General features: G+C 37.2%; 1 protein-coding gene across 2 annotated transcripts in view; it reads right to left on the bottom strand.

Moving 5' to 3' along the window:
• Nucleotides 1-21,456, bottom strand: part of LOC129440778 (astrotactin-2) — a 427,123-nt gene that overhangs the window by 154,497 nt on the left and 251,170 nt on the right. For both annotated transcript variants that reach the window (XM_073860480.1, XM_055200291.2), the window contains exons 8-10: nucleotides 20,687-20,771; nucleotides 20,211-20,285; nucleotides 12,613-12,750 (exon numbers count right to left, since the gene is read on the bottom strand). In XM_073860480.1, the coding sequence (XP_073716581.1) occupies nucleotides 12,613-12,750; nucleotides 20,211-20,285; nucleotides 20,687-20,771 (298 nt within the window). The remainder of the gene's footprint in view (nucleotides 1-12,612; nucleotides 12,751-20,210; nucleotides 20,286-20,686; nucleotides 20,772-21,456) is intronic.

The following is a 21,456-nucleotide window of genomic DNA, read 5'->3' as shown; positions in this document are numbered from 1 at the left end:
TTAAGGAGTTGTTGAACATTTACTCATCATGCATTTCTTCAGTGGTCTGCTATGTATCTTACTGATGTGTGTCACACGATTCTAGAATGTCCAATTGTCATGCACCAGTCATTTCTCCTATACCATCTGACATCCGGCTACACTGCCGTACGTAAGCAATAAGGTACGAGAGGCTGTGCTGTATCGTGAATAAGTAACGGCTGAAGGGCGTTGTTAGGCACGATACAGCACTTGCCTCGAGTACCTTATTGCTTTTATAAAACGGTTACCACACAATATTAAAGTAAAAAAAATATTAGTGCAACTTTCATGAAGTTAAATCAATAAAATCATTCCTTCCACTAGAAAAAATAGTCCCTGACTGCGAACAACAACATGAAAGCTTAAATAAAAACAACAAACTGTTCTCAGACTTTGTCTCATTATATGTTTATGTGTTGCTAAGGGTGTTGCTAAGAGCGCAGTGATATTAAATAGAACCGTTGGGTAAAGCAGTCATAGCAGTGTTTTATTGTGAATAAAGCACACCTGTTGACCAATCAGAATCAAGGATTGGAACTAGCCGTTTTATAAATTTGCAAAACTGCACTGATACAAAAACTTTAACTTCCTGTATGTTTCTGGCACATCTTCATTCTCTGCATCTGCTACAGTCCACAAACATCTCAGCATCCGTTTGCCAAACCCAACAAAGCAGGAAAATGAGTCCCAGACTGTGAGGAGAAAGAGCCGGGCAGGTGGAGAGGGAAGTAAGGTCTGCAAACGCTTCCTCCTCACAGATGGCTTTGTTAAAAACAAAAGATGCAGGAGAACAACCAGGGAGTTAGAAACAAGTAAAACTGTACAGTAGGCAACAAAAGACCCAGCTGTTCAAAGAGAGAGAGAGATTCAAACGCATTTGACGTGCATTTATCTAAAATATATTTCCTAGTCTTCAGCATATGGGATTTTATTTTAGTCGTACAACATCATTAGTAATTTTTTGTTTGTTTTAGAGAAAAGTCGAGTTTTGAATGCATGAATCCACAAGAAATATTACAGAAAGAAATGTTATCTGTACCTTTATTATAAAATACATTCACCAAAGAATAAATGCAGAAGTTAAAACAACTTGGTTTTGCAAGTCAATTCAATGTAATATTTTAAGTTTTGACTTGTGATAAGTTGACATAACTTATAAAACCAAGTTAATATTGTTTACTAGTAAAGTAACATTCAAATATATGTTTTACAGTGTTGCAACCAAACGTAACAAATCCAAATTGCGTTTCCAAAAAGCATTGTAAACGAATAGACAATAAAACTTCTGTATGACAAAACAACAGGCATCATTCATGAAACACAAGCAGAACCATTTACATAAATGATCACATTGCAATAAGTTTATTGTTTAAAATGAGGAGTTTTGTTCAGCTCATGTTTCACAAGGTCACCTGGTTCCAGTACCATATATCTGATGTATGCCTCTTTAACGTAAATGCTTATCTGAGAAGAATCTACCCGAATCGTACGGGGTTTCAGATTGGTGCTGCATTGGCACACAACATAGTTTCAGGATTAAGATGCGGAGAGGGACATTAATGTGACCATTATTAATCTCGGCTATCTCTCTCTCTTTCCTTTAGTAAGATGGATCACCTCTGCCGGACGCCAGCGTCTTGCTTGGCCACGATTACCTAACTTATAATTGCTCAGGGTTGATCTGAAGTTGATGAATGTTCCTCTGCCAGTAATTCACAAATATGTTGGACTTCATCACAGATTCCAGTGGCCGACTAAACTCCAGCGATGCACGCTGCCTTTAATTGAAATCATTAACATGCATGACAAATGACAGAAGTCAACACAAAACCTCATCAGACGACCAGCTCTCACAAACAGAATATGAGACGCAAAGACTCCAGGTGAAATCGCAAAGGGAATTATGCAAGGGGATTTTGGGATGACCCCATATTTAAACCTATCAGCACAATTCAAACTAGTTAGCAAAGAGAAATGTCAGAATATGATTATTAATTTAATGAATATATTACTTAAAGTTTAATAAACTAAACTATTAAATTAATAAACTATTTAATTAAGAAACATTAGATGATATAAATAGTTTTTGAAAGACCCATAGGAAATTACCATGATGGTACTTTAAATCAATTCAATTTTACTTACCTAGCGCTTTTCACAATTGTTCGTGGTTTCCAAGCAAATTGAAATAATGGAATAGCAAAGAACAACAAAAGCAAAAACTTAAAGCTAAAGGGCCTTATCATAAACCCGGCACAAGGTGCAAGTATTTTTGCTAGCTTCAGCTCGACGCAGTTATCATTCTTACGTCCAGCTTCACGTTATTTATAGCAAATGCATTTGCGGCCATTTGTGCACCCATGAGGTGTGTTCAGGCACATTGTTGGCGCATTGCTATTTTGAGGCAACTAAAATAGACTACACTACAATACAATATTTTTTGTTATTTAAAGAGCTCGTTAGTAATAAGAGCCTATAAACGGGACGTGTGTGTATAATAGACATACATGGACACACAGCAGCTCACAGACATTTTTAACTCTTTCCCCACCATTGACCAGTTATCTTGTCAATTTAGAGAAAACATTTGCATAAAAAAAAACGTGTTCCTGATGAGGTTTATTTCAGCTTTTGCTAAAAAAGTTATTTTTTAAAGAAAAATACCCATATTTAAGAGTTTACAAGCAGAGAAAAAATATAGATAAGATGAAACTTCCCCACGTTTTGTTTGTTTGTTTATTGTTTGTTTAAAAGCAGAGGGTCTGTTCGTTCATTTAATATATATATATGCATGTTTATATTTTTTTAGAAGAAAATTTTCCTGGAAGGCATTTTGTGAAACTTTTGTGAAAAAAAATGCTGGCAGGCAACTTTTCAAAAAAGACTGCCGGCGAATAAGTTAAATATAAAAATTAAAGGATTGAAATGTTAAAGATTATTATTGTGTCTCTTGGACATAATGAGGATAGATTACAGGATTTTGGATGGGGAAAAGAGCTGCTTCACCTGTAGCCTGGTGTATTTATTAAAGCCAGTGTATTTATTTATTTAAATGCTACCCGACATTGTATTTGTTGACTTTGTACCTGATGGATATGGTGAGATGAAAAACATTTTTAGAATATATTTTTCAAAACACTGTCCCAGTGCTGAAACGACTCACAGCTAATTCTTTTAAAAAAAAAATTGTTTGCATTTTGCATTCTTATTAAAACCTTACAGTGATCATGCATCATACTTGATCAGCTTATTTTACTTAATACTCCATGACTGAAATAACCAAAGGTTTTAATTTCACAAATAACCCTTTCAATGAATAAATTAGTTTTTAACATCAATCTTAAAGGACAAGTTGGGTATTTTACACTTAAAGCCCTGTTTTCAGATTGTTTATGGTGCAATAGAACGGTTTTGACTGAAATTTCGACATATGCGGCTGCCCCGAGAATTTTAAGGTGTTTGTGTTTCACCTCCCACCTCTACAATGGGTTTATAGGTGCACTGGAACAATCCTTTCTAAAATGCAGTAAACTTTCGCATACAAAGACGTGAAACTCACCGAGTGGTCAGGGGTGTTCACTGATATGCTCACTGATATGCTCACACAAAAATCGCTGCAAAAGACGCATTCCAACAGATGTTTTATTGTAGTTTTTGTCCAACTCCATTGACTTTATATTAAATGTATTAGATGTGTTGTGAGGTACGGTATTACTCCGCGCCGGGAACTTTGTTTCAATTCTTGCAATTGGCAAAGGTTGATTATCGCCACCATCTGGGCTGGAGTGTCTATTATTCAAGCTCTCAGCGGAAGAATGTACGGGTGTGAGGCGTTTGGAAAAATAGGTCCACAAGTTAACATCGAATGCTAAAATACCTGTTGGAAAGCATCTTTTGCAGCGATTTTTGTTTGAGTATATCAGTGAACATCCCTGACCACTCGGTGAGTTTCACGTCTTTGTAAACCAAAGTTTAATGCATTTTAGAAATTATTGTTCCAGTGCACCTATACACCCATTGTAGAGGTGGGAGGTGAAACACAAACACCCGAAAATTCTCGGGGCAGCCGCATATGTCGAAATTTCAGTCAAAACCGTTCTATTTCACCATAAACAATCTGAAAACAGGGCTTTAAGTGTAAAATACCCAACTTTTCCTTTAAACTGGTGGTCTTCATCCTCTGCTTAAAATTTTTTTTAGCTTACAAACTCCGCCATATAAATAGAGAATCGGCATAGCGCATTTAAAGGGGATGGAAGATAAGACTCTAATTGGTTTATTGCACGTTACACCCAAAACACACCCATTACTCATTACGAGAATAGGTACAACCCTTTTAGACTGTGTGCCAGGCGCACAGACCATTTTCCTGCCCTTAAATTAGCAAACGTGGTAATTCAGCAAATTCCTCATCTTTCATATTCCTATTCAATATTCTATACAGTTTGGCCAATTAACTTTTAATTACAACTCCAGAGTAGTTGATGTTTGGTCTGTGGGCATCAAAAAAGAATTTTACTTGTGCAAGATAAACCACGACAGATAGTGCCATGAAAATTGCCTCTAGATATTCCTTAAAAAAAGTCAAACCAGGAAAAATTGGCACACTGTATGAAATATGACAGGCTGAATGATGTGTGCAGTACAGAGGACATTAGCTTGTGGTAATGTTCGGTTTTGCCATTCATCAAAAGCACAGCAGCTGTCGTGCACCCCCTTGATTTATTGACACTTTCATATTGACAGAACAATGGGTTTTGAGCACAGCTGGAGACGCCTGGAGTCGAATCGATTTGGGGATTTTAAGGACCGTTTCAGATGGTGCAGGTCTCCAAGACCTGTGGAGTCTGGATGAGAATCGGCTTACTGCGAAGCTAAAGGCACGATTTTGTGTAGATGTCTGTGATAAACATAACCTCACGCTGCTGGAATCGCTCAACGGTGCCATCTAAATCACAGGAGATCGGCGTCTATAAACACAGCAGTTAAAGTCTACGAGCCACCTAAAGTCTCTGTCTGACTTTCACTGACTGAAGTTTTGGAGCGTCAGCATATCAATCACAGAGGCGATAGCGCTTCTAATAAACAGTGGCGTGGTAATGCATGAATTCATTGTTCCGTCAGAGGCACATTGCAGATGAGTATTGATCCAAAAGCCTTATTGTAAATCACGAAGGGTCGCATGAATCAAGAAAAAATGTCTTACAAACTCCTGTGTGATGCTGAGAAGCTTGGATGTTAAAGCATGTTGGTCACTGAAAGCAATTTACACTCCCATTCGGCTCAAACCTCATTGAATGCAGTTTTATAAAAAGTTATATCATATCTCTTTCAGCAGGCCAAATTGTAAGTGGAGGATCATGTCAAAGAGTACAAACTGTAGAGTTTTGTTTAAATCAATAAATACAAGACAAAAGCAATAATGATGCTGCTTTATATTTAAATACTAATCAGATTTATCCATTTTTAGACAGCGTTGGACCACAGACACAAAGTTGTCTGCCTATTCATTGCTTTCTGTTTTGATGTCGCAACCCTGTCAGTGCTCACGTTGGCAAAATAAATTACGTGAACATGTGTGTCAACATAAAGGTACCAATCCAAACATTTTATGTGTGGCATAGATGCATATTGTTAGACATTTGACTGATGCATTGATTCATATCGATCTATTGCAAGGCTAGTCAACTGGTGGTCCGCGAACCAAATGTGGCCCTCCAATCATCTTTATCCAGCCCGACGGTCATCTTTGTCTGATTTAAAATCAGCATGGATACTTTTATCTTTCCAATGTAAATGACAAATGACAGATGATAAACCTGCAGGAGAGTCATAAAGGGGCTGTGTGGGGTTCCAACTATCTGCGGGTGCATCATTTTCGGATCCAATTTGAGCTTTGGATGCACTAAAAAATATAAAGTTGTGCGACTACACTGCTTGTGACACGCTGACCAGAAGTGATGTATTTTAGTGTGTTTCAATCAAAACAATGTGTGTGAGGTGAAATTTATTAATTATTTTTGTTTAACTTTATCAATAATTCTTGAATCTTTAAAACTGATTGATTACTGATAAGTAAATGATTAAGTATAAATATATTCATAGATTAAATGCTCTTTCGCTGGAATGAGCTTCTCTCTCATGTTGACAATGATTTACAATTAAACTGAAATTTCATTACGACTGCCACTAGGGGGCGAACTCCGTCAGTCGCATCCAAATGTCGTGTACAATGGAAAGGCGGTTTAGACGACAATATATCTTTAAAATATTAAAAAAGAAAACATTAAGAGTAATTTTAGTCATTAGGAGAACACTGACTATATGTTTTGAATACTTGAAATATAACAATTTATGAAAGTTAAACAGTTATAAACAAAATAAATTTAAGAGCTCTAATATAAGTATACCCATCAACTTCCATCATTCATGTGAATGAGCTCCTTATACATCACACAAACATGCACATGCAAACAGCACACAATCGATTAATGTCTGGGTTTAAATGCCAAACTCTTCAGTGGTCCAATAATATAACAGGCTTAGAAGATGAAAATCAAACAGGAAATATGCAAAGTTTGGGGAATAAATCCATCAAATATTGTTTATAAGCCTTTAATACGGTGACGTTCTTCTGAACACAGCTGGCTGAGCACTTTAATGAAATTTAATTTGCTAAGATACGCTTCAGTTTTCCAAAAAATCACCTTGACAAAGCCAGATTTACTATAAACCAGTGCTGAGTCTTAAAGTTATCACAGTGCATAACTGATCACAGTGATTCATTATTAATAACCCAGAATATAAATGTTAGCTGTGTTGTGCTATGATCAATTTTAATCCTTATTTAGATCTACGATCCCATATGGCAAACAAAAAAAAAATTATTTGACCAGAAAATATTTTTTAAATATATGCTCAGTGGCGTAGCAAGTCAGTCCCGGGCCCATATGCAAAATAATTTGTGGGCCCCCTTAAGCCAAAGCCCCCCCAACCTTACCCGTTGGCACTGTTAACTGTGGTTTGCAGGTCTGTTAACAACATATACTTTTAATAAGGTAGTCAAATATTTTTACTTTACTTTTTTACTTTAAAGGGTAGATTTAAATAAAGAAAAATTAAATGTTTTGGGTAGTTTTTGACTCGTGACTAACTTCTCCGCCTTCTCTTTTCTCTTTAAGGCCCCACTTTTATGTTTATATTTGTCCATCCTTAATGTTCATGTAGATAGCCGTTATGTAAAAAAATGATGGCGTAGTAGTCTACAGAAGCCGCGGAGTGCAAAAAAATTATAAACACAAACAAGAAATGACTGAAAAATTAGAAATTATGTAGAAATAAGTAATCACTACACATGATATGCATACAAAAATATATTTATTGCGGCCAGAAATAAAAATTAAATTGAATTTTTTTTTATTAAAAGCTGGGGTGGGCCCCCTATTGGCCTGGGCCCATTTGCACGTGCATACCCTGCATGCCCAGACGCTACGCCACTGTATATGCTAAATACATTTTGTAGAAAGTAATGCTTATTTTTTTTTAATTTGGAAATATTTTTAGTTTTAACCTTCATATAGCCTATCAAGATATCATTTAAATGTATTTCAAGGACAAGCAAATACATTTCTAATTTTACATCCCATATGGCAAAAATGTATTATTTGCCAAATTATATTTTATTTATATGCTAAATACAAGTTAATTTTATTAAGTATATTTTTCAAGTTGAAAATTATTTAATTTTAACCTTTTTAAAACTATTATGTTTACAGGTTTGTAAGAAATGTTTTCTTCCAATGTGACCTTGGATTAAAATATATGTAGGGATAAATATATGTTTATGCTTTAAAATGCATTTCTTTTTAAAATATATTTCAAAACAGACAACAATATATTGGTGAAAATTCATTTTTGTAAACATATTCCAAAATATATTTAAGCAAATATATTTTTGGTCATTTTGTATATTTTGAAATATATTTAAAATATTTTTTTGCCGTATGGGACGCAAATACAGTTCAAATGCTCTGCAATATTCAACAAGAAAACATTTGAATGGATGGTAAAAAATGGGCATGCAATAGCAGAAAGGATTGTAGGGGATTTACTTTCTGTAAAAATAATGTTAACCAGCAACCATTCAGGCGTAGCATTTGGACACTGCTGAAGCCCATAAGGGAAGTAAAAAAAAAACATGTCAAAGCTGAAAATAAGAGCAACAATTACGGATGAATCACACACAAGAAAGTTCATTTTAAATGTCATGTCATCTCTTATAGATTTGCCTTTCATCAGTTGAATATTGAGACTCGATGATGTTTTGTTTTTTAGTTGCTTCAGTAAGCAGCTTTCACTCCGGGTCTTCCCTTTGAATCTCATTAGCATAATGAAGACGGCCCATTACTCAATGTGCCGTGTGCGATGTGACAGACATTTCCTATGAAACTGAGAGCTAATTATTTCCCAGATACATTAAACTGATATAATGTATTCCTCTGAAACGGCTAATCACAAATAATGTGTGTGTTTCCTTTCTCAAAGTTATTATTTGGTCCCTGCCATGGTGTTAAGCACTAATTAAGCTTAATAAATCATTCACAATCTTCACTCATTTACAAGAAATGCATGCAGGCTATAGAGCTGGTTTAGTTTGAACCTGGACTGCTTTTCCAACACTTAAACTTGAAATACGTTCTCAGACATAAAACACTCATTAGTGAGAAAGAGGAAACATGTATGCATTATACAACAATAGAAATAAACACAATGATCACATTTGAACCTATTAGCAGGACATGCTGAATTCTGTGTGTTTACGTTCAACGCTTCAACCTTGTACCCATAAACTGATCATTAGTTAAGATCAATGTTGGGCTCATTACTCAAATAATGCAATTTTAATATGACACACCAATCTACATCTAATGTGCATGCGCTTTTCTGGAAATTGGTCCTATCAATGGTTGCTAAATTCATTAGCTTGCCAAACGAAACAGTGTCTTTAAATGAGTTTATTTGCAAAGGCCCGCACGACTGCAGCTGACAGCTGTGTTAAACACAAAAAACAAAGCACATTAGGACTGTGTACTTTCCCAAATGCCGTGACGTATCACTCCAGTCGAAATTGGTGATAACCTCTGGAGTGTCGTGAAACCGCCGCACGCCGCTATAGGACGGCAACGGCCCGCTACCGCTGCAAAATCCACCATTCATATCCATTCCCAAATAAAAGCAATCACACGCCTCTGTTCCCACTTCCCCTCTCAGGCAAAGGGGGAAGAGACGGCCGCCTCGTTCTGGGATGAAATTGAAATGTTAATGAAAGCTATTTATCATCAGAAAGCAGAAATGATCTAAGCGTGTGAGGAGAGAGAGAGTGTTTTCAGAGAAACTAATATAATCCTATTACCGGACACAAAATACGAAGCGCAACTCTTGTGCTTCATTAAACAACTTTTCAACACTGCTTGACTTACTTGGCAAAGATCATATTCTCAAATGTGCTCCAACTGTTTAAATTTTCCATAATGCACTCGCAACCGAGAACATAATTCCTTAGCTGGCAGGCTTTTAAGAACAAATTTAGTGGGGAATAAAAACCATCCATCGTAATATGTCAAGAAAGCTTTCATAAACCTCACTTAAGATCTGATGTCTGCGGTTTCACGCTGTAAGTCTACACCTGTAAGTCCATACTGAAGTTCACGCTGACACCATGAAAACACATCGCCGTATATGTTGGGCTTGCAACAATGATGAAAACAGCTTGCTTGTGAAAATGTGAAATAAATAAGTCGCTCCCCTGAGGGTCATGAAGTCAACAACAGCTATGGGGCTAACAGAAATAAAGACGTTGAAGGCAGTGTCAGAAGTCTATTAATACTGTAACTAAATGATGAGGAGATGACCTCACTGAGGACAGACATTCACCGGGAAATACTTTTTATTGGTGTTGCAGTAAATACAGAACCACACGGTCGTTAAATATATAATTATAGTTCAAAAAAGAACATAAAACTGTGTATATATATATATATATATATATATATATATATATATATATATATATATATATATATGACATAAAGTATAAAGACAAAACAATACAAAATGTTAATCAGCAGACAGACAGACAAACCGAGATACTGAGAAACAGACTGACTGATAAACAGAAAGGTGGACAGAGAAAGAGACTGAGAGACAGACAGAAAGATGGACAGATAAAGAAACTAAGAGACATACAGACAGATTGACAGAGAAAGAGACTAAAAGACAGACATAAAGATGGACAGAGAAAGAGACTGAAAGACAGACAGAAAGGTGGACAGAGAAAGATAATAAGGGACAGACAGACAGACAGATGGACAGATAAAGAAACTAAGAGACAGACAGACAGATTGACAGAGAAAGAGATTGAGAGACAGACAGAAAGATGGAGAAAGAAAGAGACAGAGAGACAGAGAAAAAGATGGACAGAGAAATAGTCAGTCAGAAAGACAGACAGACAGACAGATGGACAGAGAAAGACACTAACAGACAGACAGATGGACAGATAAAGAGACTAAAAGACAGACAGAAAGATGGACAGAGAAAGAGACTGAGAGACAGACAGACGGACAGAGAAAGAGAATAAGAGACATACAGACAGACAGACAGACAGACAGACAAAGAAAGAAACTAAGAGACAGACAGACAGACAGACAGAGAAAGAGACTGAGACAGAGACAGGAGGATGGACAGAGAAAGAGTCAGTCAGAAAGACAGACAGACAGACAGATGGACAGAGAAAGAGACTGAAAGACAGACAGAAAGATGGACAGAGAAAGAGACTGAGAGACAGACAGACAGACAGACGGACAGAGAAAGAGAATAAGAGACAGACAGACAGACAGACAGACAAAGAAAGAAACTAAGAGACAGACAGACAGACAGACAGACAGACAGAGAAAGAGACTGAGACAGAGACAGGAGGATGGACAGAGAAAGAGTCAGTCAGAAAGACAGACAGACAGACAGATGGACAGAGAAAGAGACTGAAAGACAGACAGAAAGATGGACAGAGAAAGAGACTGAGAGACAGACAGACAGACAGACGGACAGAGAAAGAGAATAAGAGACAGACAGACAGACAGACAAACAGACAGACAGACAAAGAAAGAAACTAAGAGACAGACAGACAGACAGACAGACAGACAGACAGAGAAAGAGACTGAGACAGAGACAGAGACAGGAGGATGGACAGAGAAAGAGTCAGTCAGAAAGACAGACAGACAGACAGACAGATGGACAGAGAAAGAGACTGAGAAACAGACAGAAAGATGGACAGAGAAAGAGACTGAGAGACAGACAGACAAACAGACAGACAGAAAAAGAAAGAAACTAAGAGACAGACAGACAGACAGACAGACAGACAGACAGAGAAAGAGACTGAGACAGAGACAGGAGGATGGACAGAGAAAGAGTCAGTCAGAAAGACAGACAGACAGACAGATGGACAGAGAAAGAGAATAAGAGACAGACAGACAGACAGACAGACAGACAAAGAAAGAAACTAAGAGACAGACAGACAGACAGACAGACAGACAGAGAAAGAGACTGAGACAGAGACAGAGACAGGAGGATGGACAGAGAAAGAGTCAGTCAGAAAGACAGACAGACAGACAGATGGACAGAGAAAGAGACTGAAAGACAGACAGAAAGATGGACAGAGAAAGAGACTGAGAGACAGACAGACAGACAGACGGACAGAGAAAGAGAATAAGAGACAGACAGACAGACAGACAAACAGACAGACAGACAAAGAAAGAAACTAAGAGACAGACAGACAGACAGACAGACAGACAGAGAAAGAGACTGAGACAGAGACAGAGACAGGAGGATGGACAGAGAAAGAGTCAGTCAGAAAGACAGACAGACAGACAGACAGATGGACAGAGAAAGAGACTGAGAAACAGACAGAAAGATGGACAGAGAAAGAGACTGAGAGACAGACAGACAAACAGACAGACAGAAAAAGAAAGAAACTAAGAGACAGACAGACAGACAGACAGACAGACAGACAGACAGAGAAAGAGACTGAGACAGAGACAGGAGGATGGACAGAGAAAGAGTCAGTCAGAAAGACAGACAGACAGACAGATGGACAGAGAAAGAGACTGAGAAACAGACAGAAAGATGGACAGAGAAAGAAAATGAGAGACAGACAGACAGAAAAAGAAAGAGACTGAGAGACAGAAAGATACAGACAGACAGAAAGATGGACAGAGAAAGATACTAAGGGACAGACAGACAGAGAGGCTGAAGGACAGAAAGACAGATGGACAGACAGAATGTCAGACAGAGAGACTGAGAGATAAATAGATGTAATGTAAAAAGAAAATGTAGAATAATAGTAAGTTATTTTATCTAACTGTATGTATGAATACCCATATAAAGAATAATTATTTTCTTGTTATGGGTCTGTTGAATACATAATTTCCCATTAAATACACGCACACACACACACGCACACACTCGTGCGCACAAGCACACACACAAACACACAGAAGTAATAGTTGCATTGGTTGAGTTCAGCTGTGATTAACTCACCTCACTTCTCCTGGGTCTTCAGTAACCAACACATCTGTCTTACAGCTGGCTATAGGATTGATTGACAGCTCAACCGGAGGAACCACAAAGCTCTTACTGACTGGCAGCCAAAGGCCTTGACCAAGACTGTAGGATGACCTGCAGAATGATGGACATCAACACAAAGAGGCTTACAAGTCAGCTGAATATCAATGAGTACTGAAGTACAGACGGCTGAGAGAGCCTTCATATATTATTCACATACACAAATAAAGACCATCAATAATAATAACACAAACAAGGATGTTTCATAACAATAACTACAATAACAAACATTATATAGAGTTGTTGATAATGGACGAGATTCTGAATACAGTCTAGAAGATAAACAATCATTGTAACATATGAAAGAAACCTTCACTTGAAAGTGGACTTAAATAATGCTGAAAACTAGGGCTGCATTATGATTAATCACAAAAAATGACATATATATAAATACACACACATGCAGCCCTATTGAAAACTCAAAGCATCTCATCTGGTATTCATTCTGTCTTTGCTGTCATTAACTACTGTTATATACCGATAACGCTTTTTAATATTTCCACTTATGACCACATCATTAATGGGAGGAAATTAATCTACTTTCAGACCGACAGGAATACTACAGGAATACCAAGTGTAGCAATGCCTACAGACACAAAATATTCCCGATGTTTCTTCAGAAGCAACCTTAAAATGTCACAAATGACAACTTTGATCTACATTATCCCTAAAGGCGTATATACCACAGCACTTATATATGACACGTAGGCCAGGGGCGGTTTACCAGACGAGGTTTAGATTAATCCAGGACTTAGATATAAAAGAACATTTAAGTAGTTTTTACAAACATACCTTACAAAAAACCACACTGGTGTGCATCTTGAGACAATACAATGGCACCGATATATGTTAAGATGTTTTAGTGCAAGATGTTTTTAAATTAAGGCAGCTCAAATATGCATTTTAGTCTGGGACTAGGATAAGCCCTGTCCGGGATACCATTCCATGGGGTGGTTTCCCGTACGGGGATTAGCTTAAGCCAGGACTAGATCTTGGTTTAATAAGGAAATATAACTAGTTTTAACAAACATGCCTTACTAAAAACATCACTTGTGTGCATTTTGAGGCAAAACAAAGGACACTGATGTATTTTAAGATATGTCAGTGCAAGTTGTTTTCAGTTTGGACAGCTCTTACATTTATTTTAGTCTAGGACTAGTCTAATCCCTGTCTGGAAAATCACCCCATAAAGTATTACTGAAAAGTTTTAAACCACATGTCACCATTAGATTAGTTGTTTTATAAATAATTATCAAATATAATTATTTTCAGTCTCTTTAGTAGAATACAACCAGAAAATACAGGATATATTAATGCAAAAATATTTAAGTATTAAAACAAACAAAGCATAAAATTATAAATTAAAGTATCTTTACTGTGAGCTTCTCAGGAAGGATCTTAAACCCAAATAAAATCTTAAAGGACAAGTCCATTTTCTTTAAAAAAATCCAGATATTTACTCACCACCATGTCATCCAAAATGTTGATGTCTTTCTTTGTTCAGTCGAGAAGAAATTATGTTTTTTGAGGAAAACATTGCAGGATTTTTCTCATTTTAATGGACTTTAATGGACCCCAACACTTAACAGTTTTAATGCGATTTAAAAGTGGAGTTTCAAAGGACTCTAAATAAGGCATAAGGGTCTTATCTAGAGAAATTATTGTCATTTTTGGCAATAAAAATAAAAATATGCACTTTTAAACTTTTAAACTTCTCGTCTTCCTCCGGCTGTGTGATGAGCCAGCGCGACCTCAGGTAATTCCGTAATGACGTCGAAAGGTCACGTGTTTCATATAGAGACAGAGCGCAGCACGTCATAACCTGAAAACCACGCCCACCGTACTATGAAAAGTTGCATGTTTCCACTTTTGTGTCTTTAAACATTTTTTGGGGTTGACAGCTTATAAAAAACTTATTTCTGGGTTTTTTGGCTTGTTAGCTGTACATATTGTCACACACAGAGGCGTCATGCCCATTCAAACTGAGGGGGCACCTGCCCCCTTGGTTTTTTTGAGCCAATGGATTTTGCATCCAACCTCAAAATCAAATAAGCGTCCATTAATCTGTTATTTGACTTTTAATCTGTTTAATATGCACAATATTATACATTCTGTGCTGCATCCTTGTCACTTTTCAGAGATTTTCGCCGTTTTGATAGTGTTTTGATCATGTTACATTACTTTTATTCTGGCGGCAGCTGGCGCTGCAGTCAGAGCGCAGTCACAGACGTCATCAGTGTCTGGGTGCGCTCACGAGCTCTCTGCTGTTGCTGGCTTGCTGCTGCATTTGGCTATCTGAGGAATTAAAACGTGTTAGAAACGCTCACAACATTTCCAAACCCCAGTACGGTAATGTGTCCTCTGTGTAGAAAATGTATGGTTTTAGATGTGACCGTCTCAACGTTATATTAGTAGAGATTCATATTCTTGGCACAACACCAAAGTTCGCCAGAGTTCACGCGGGCGCGGAATCTCACATGCAGCTCACATGAGGTAAAATTTAATGCAAAAATCCTCTAATAATTTTATCTAAACATATTTTTTAAAATCATTATTGAACATTAAAATCAATCACGTGGCTATAGCTTATGTCATTTTCGTTGTTTATACTTTATGGATTTTATATGATAATGTAGTTGTTGTGCAAAATGCATTAATGACACAATTAAACAAGCCATTAAGACTTAAATAAAACATGCCGTTTCAGATGTAAATATGATGCAAATGTGTCATTATTCCGATTGAATAGTATTTGTTATACAACAGTTCTTTCTGGTACTCGAATCTGATAGGCTAAGATATATGCGATATTGTGCTGATAACGGCACTGTAACCGCTTCACCTTTCGTATTATTCCGCCACCTAGTGAATGGAGGTCCTAAGCAGGCTCATCTCTGAATGGAAAAACACAGACGCGCTGTTTGAATCACTCTCCGTGTGTCTCATTAGTTTACTAGCTCATAAATCAGTCTGTGAATCCCCAATCAGAGGTTATTATTCCGTCAAAGATCAGCGATCTTGGATGTTACGTTAAAGTTAATGGGAGAAATGTCACATCGTGTGGACGATTAACACTTGGAAAGAGGAATATAAACACTCGTTTTTTTCTGGAGCTATATCTTTTATCAGAACGCGAAAACACCGTGGAACTGCAGGTAAGCACCGCAGCTTTTAAATGTGGACATTGATCATTTACTTTATCGTGACGTGACTATTAAAACATGTTATGAGATATCGCCACTGATATATTTATAAGCAGCATGCAAAAACATCTCTCTGACACTTATAAAAAAACGTTTTATATAGTACTGACAAGAACAAAGTTTAATAATAATAATAATCGAGTGCTCGTATCGCGTTAAGAATAAATGAGAAAGCAATAGTAACGTTACACATATAGTTTTATTAACTTTTACCTCGCGCCAAAACAATAACAAACACAAAAGACACTAAATATGAATAAAAAAACAAGTACTAGTTTGATCATGACACCAAATACTGCTGATTTGATCTCATTTTGCCGATCATAAACAAACAAGGCCAACATGAGAGCCAGGGTATCTCTTTCAGACATGTAGCCCAGAGAGGGCGGTGGTCAGCGGGGCGAGTGAACACTGACGTCCGCTCATGCTTTGGTTCTCATTCGTACCGAATCTCACTAAGCAAACGTTCAAACAGGCGCTATCTTTACTAATCGACTGCAGATTTAAATATAATACAAATACATTCTCGACTGAACTAATCTTAAAACTACACTTTGTGACCAAGAAACGGTAATATAAAGTAACGGCTTTTCCGTCCATTGAGTTGTTATGAGCTTCAAAGCAGCCGAAAGTTTTACCTGTCATTCTGGCCGCCCTCAAATCCGTGGCGGAAGAAGTAGTTCTCAAAGAGGCTTTTAAAATAACTCCGTTGTTGTTTTCTGGTTTTCGTTTTTTAAACGTGTGCCGTCGAACTGTTGTATAAAAGCAATATCGCTCTCGGAGTCGTGTGATATAGCTCTATATCATCACGGCTGTGATGATATAGAGCTATATCACACGACTCCGAGAGCGATATTGCTTAAATATTAAAGTTAGTCATCACTCTTATTTTGGAGTTTTTTGCATGAAAGCAGTGGTTTTCAGCCCCCGAGTGGGCGTGGTTTTTAAATTTGCATAACTGTGCTCTGTCTCTATATGAAACGCACATTTGCATACCATTTTAAACAATAAACTGACACAAAGAGATTAATATCATTCGACATACAAACAACATCTGATCGACCCTCTTTCTTTTAAACACTGGAGCGTAGTTTTGCATACGTCCTCTGTGACCTCTTGACATGATGACGTATTACATGAGGTCGTGCTGGCGCGTCACAGGACCGGAGGAAGACAAGAAGTTGTGGTTTAAAAGTGCATATTTTTATTTTTCTTGCCAAAAATTACAATCATTTCGCTAGATAAAACCCTCATGCCTCATTTGGGATCATTTAATGTCCTTTGAAACTGCAATTTTATACTGCATTAAAACTGTTAAGTTTTGGGTCCATTAAAGCCCATTAAAATGAGAAAAATCATGGAATGTTTTCCTAAAAAAACATAATTTCTTCTGGACTGAACAAAGAAAGACAACATTTTGGATGACATGGTGGTGAGTAAATTATCTGGATTTTTTTTTAAAGAAAATTGACTAATCCTTTCATAATTCTAATTCAAATAATGACTTCAGGACTATATACATTGCTTATAAGACCAGCACTCAATGCAAAAGTTTGTGTCACAGCTGACCTAAACTAACAGTATTGATGATTACCAAAATGTTTATGTTTGTGTAATGATTAAAGGGATTGTTCACCCAATATGAACATTCTGATCATCTTATCCTCATGTTGTTCTAAATCTGTATGAGTTTATTTTTTTCTGATGAACACAAAAGAAGATATTTTGATAAATGATGGTAAGCACAAAACAAACATTTACCGTCAATTGTGTGCTTACCATCATTTATCAAAATATCTTCTTCGTCATTTATCCCAATACTTACATAGTATTTATTTTCCTACTATGGAAGTTAATGGTTACAATCAGTTGTGTTAGTATTCAGGTCCAAGTACAGTTTGAATGTGATCCACAGTCATTTGCACATCATCGTGCATCTAATTCATCTTTCGTGCACAAAGTCGACATGATGTTTAGCGGATTTTGATATAAATGCGGTATTTCTAAATGACACAAGGCTAAAGACATTTGATGAACATATAATACATGCTGAGAACATTTGATTAATATTATTATTTCATTTTTAATGCCGGTGGCATTTAGCGGCTTTTGCATCTGAGCTCTTTAAATGTTCCAATCATATAAATGGACACATAGTTTAATAAACAGCCTCTATATAAAATCTTTACATAATGTAATACTTTTTTGAATTTTATAAAGCTCAAAACAGTAAAAATTGATCTTTCTGAGGTACATAAATGTATGTACTGTGGTATGAACAGTCACACCAGCCTTATGCACCTCCGACATACATCAGAGCGATTTGTTTGCCTGAAACTCATCCGTCACGCATGCATTCAGGTCTGAAGGTAGCCCTGCTCTTGACCCTGGACTGAGACAAGCACATCTGAATTATTCTCAATCAATGCATACTTCCATTCATAAATCAGACAGCGATATCCTCGGCCGAGCTCCCGAGCATCAATTGACACTTCAGAGGGCATCGATCGACTCCCTGAGACTCGGCTATCAGTCAACTTGCTGTCAGATGAACTAAATGCCTTCTGTGGTCAGATGCTCAATGGTTTGGTTTAGTGCAGAGCGATGAGAGGAATTTATTTTCATCTTTATTATCATACCCAATGAGGGAATATCGGTTCAAGCCTCGCGTCTGAAAACGAGGAAGGAGGCAGAAATATATCTCTGTGTTTAATTAACACAAGACAGGGTTTAATTGAGAGAAGCAAAGTGGGATATTGGTATTACATTAGGTAGTTGGGCAGTGCACAGCGCACATTTGTTTCAGCTGAGCTGGTCACACTAGGGGTGCGCTATGATCTCAAATGTATTTCACACATAGAGGATTTTATTGTACATCACAGTAATGGTAAAGCATACATCATAAAGATTTATTTCTTTTTGAAAACTTTCTGAAAAATATAAAAGCTCCCATATAGCTCAGTGGTACAAAGGTCATGGGTTTGAACCTACGGAGCATGCATACTGGTAAAAATGTTATACCATGTAATGCATTTTAAGTTGCTTCGGATTCAAGCATCTGCCAAATGCATAAATGTAATTTTTTTCCCATAATCAGTTAAACACTTGATGTGCTCCTGTACTGGTAAAGCATTGAGGTCATGGGTTCAATCCCAAAGAAAATGTATACCTTAAATAAAATATGAGTTGCTTTGGTAAAGTATCTGCCAAATGCATAAATGTAAATAGTTTTGTATAATTTAGGTAAATACTTGTTGTGCTCCTGTACTGGTAAAGCATTGAGATAGCAGAGCAAAAGGTCATGGGTTTAATCCCAAAGAAAATGTATACCTAGTATGCAATATAAGTTGCTTTGGATACAAGCATCTGCCAAATGCATAAATGTGAATATTTTTGTATAATCTAGTTAAATACCAGTTGTGCTCCTGTACCGATAAAGCATTGCGTTAAAAGTGCAAAAGGTCATGGGTTCAATCCCAAGGAACACACATACTGATAAAATGTATACCTTGAATGGACTTATAAGTTGCTTTGGGAAAAAGCATCTGCCAAATGCATAAATGCAACCTCATTCTCATAACATCTTTGATAAAAACAAATGTATAATAAATATAATTCTGGTACTACATTTGTATAGATTTGATATTTAACGGAACAGTATGTGGGATTGTGGCCAAAACTGGTACTGCAATCACACAACTGGTGGCCAATACACAACATGACAACATAAACATCAGTTGACAATATTCTGGCCAGACCACTGTTGTCAATGATATAAGTATTTGAAATAAAAATGATTTCTTAATGTCTACTGACATATCAGGGTCATTTTATGATTCATTGATATACATTTCTTACATACTGTTCCTTTAAAGTCCTCATGTAAATAATAAAAAATATAAACACATAAACATCATTCACTCTGCTGTCAGCGTGCATGAATCCACCTGACTTTACTTATTCACAAGCGTACAGAAATCTAAAGTGACGTGCTGCGGTTTGTGACCTGTACTTGTCTCCTTTCTAAGCCCAACATTATATCAAGCACATGAAATATAAATACTGTATATAAAGCTACTATATATTCACGGTGGACCTGGACCCTGCTTTAAAAGCTCCAGAAACTCCACCAGGTAAGACAAGCCTGAGGCAAATTCATTCTGGAAAGCCCCCGAGGCCTTCAGAAGCAATGTGAGGGCGACTGACAGCAGACGAGGGACGCCCGTCTGGACACCCAAGGGATTGTCATGTTCGGTATGGGACATTCAGACAGCTCAGTAGACAGACATGGAGATGTGGATTTGTGCTTACCTGAAGATCTTCTCAGGTGCCTGTTCACCTGTCACGAGATCGTAACCCCTCTCCAGGTTCGAGTACGGCCACGGACTGTGGACCAAACGCAGAAAAGCCTTTATGAACATCATGCACAATGATACATACACGCATGCTAGGATGAAGGTAAGTGGTTGCCAGGGTGTTGCTATGTGGTTAGTTAATGTGAAGCCAATATTACTAATAAACGATCATAATGCTGCTCGGTTGTCAACACTAACTGCGGTCTGTTTCTGTCTTAAGCGCAACACTGTCCCACTTTTTATCTTCCCCTCGACCCAGGAGTTGACGTTTGGCCCAAATGTTTCATGCTGTTATATTAGACCAGCTGTTGACTGAGTTCATTAACATGCACAGCCAGAGTTACTACACTACAGTTGGTGTGAGGTGATGAATAATATCTCTCTCTTTGTCTCTCTTTTTCACCTCTCCGTTTGTTCGACTCTGACACTCACCCTTCATTGCGACCCCAATCGGTGCGAACGCACAGATGCTCGTGCTCCGGGTCAGACTCGTAACCCTCCAGACAGCTGCATTCACCTGTGAAAACACAACACACAGACCGATTATATTCATGTATCCCTCATGTCCACGTGGCGTCCAGCGGTCGCTCAGCTCATGGGTTCGGTCAGTCCAAAGCTTTGTAAAGGCAACGTGATGTGAACCATATCAGATCTCTCTTATCTTTAAAAGCCCTCAGTATACAGATATATGATACACAGAGATGCTTGTCTATACGTGTTGTCAGGAGAAAACCAAAGATATGTCACCTGTGTGTTTTATAGGCCATTTTGTGTTTCTGTACAATAAAACTTTACACTGTGAAACCACACAGCGTATAATCATCCCAAAGTACAATGAAAATTGTTTGGTTTCTTTCTTTTAAGTTTCAGGTTTCGAAAGATTGCCTTTCGAAAAGCATTTGAACACTTTTGTTGGGCATGCTGTTATTGCATAGCAATATATTGCATTTGGTATTGAATGATGCTAGTGCTTTTCTCACAACTAACTTCACTTTTATGAGCCACTTTGATTTCATGATTTTTTTATTGATCAATTTTAAAGAGTATGCTTCATTTAATGGTTTAAAATGAAATAAACTTCCCATCTTTCTTAAATGAAACTAATAAACTTGATGAGCTGTTATCTAAAGCATTGACGTTCAGATGTGTAACTCTTTTAAACATAAGCATAACTCTGATAACATGAAAGAACTCAGAATTTG

This window comes from Misgurnus anguillicaudatus, chromosome 22 (assembly GCF_027580225.2).
Source record: "Misgurnus anguillicaudatus chromosome 22, ASM2758022v2, whole genome shotgun sequence".
Classification (NCBI taxonomy): Eukaryota; Metazoa; Chordata; class Actinopteri; order Cypriniformes; family Cobitidae; genus Misgurnus; species Misgurnus anguillicaudatus.
The sequence above is the reverse complement of the archived record's forward strand: the minus strand, read 5'-3'. Positions and strand labels throughout refer to the sequence as shown.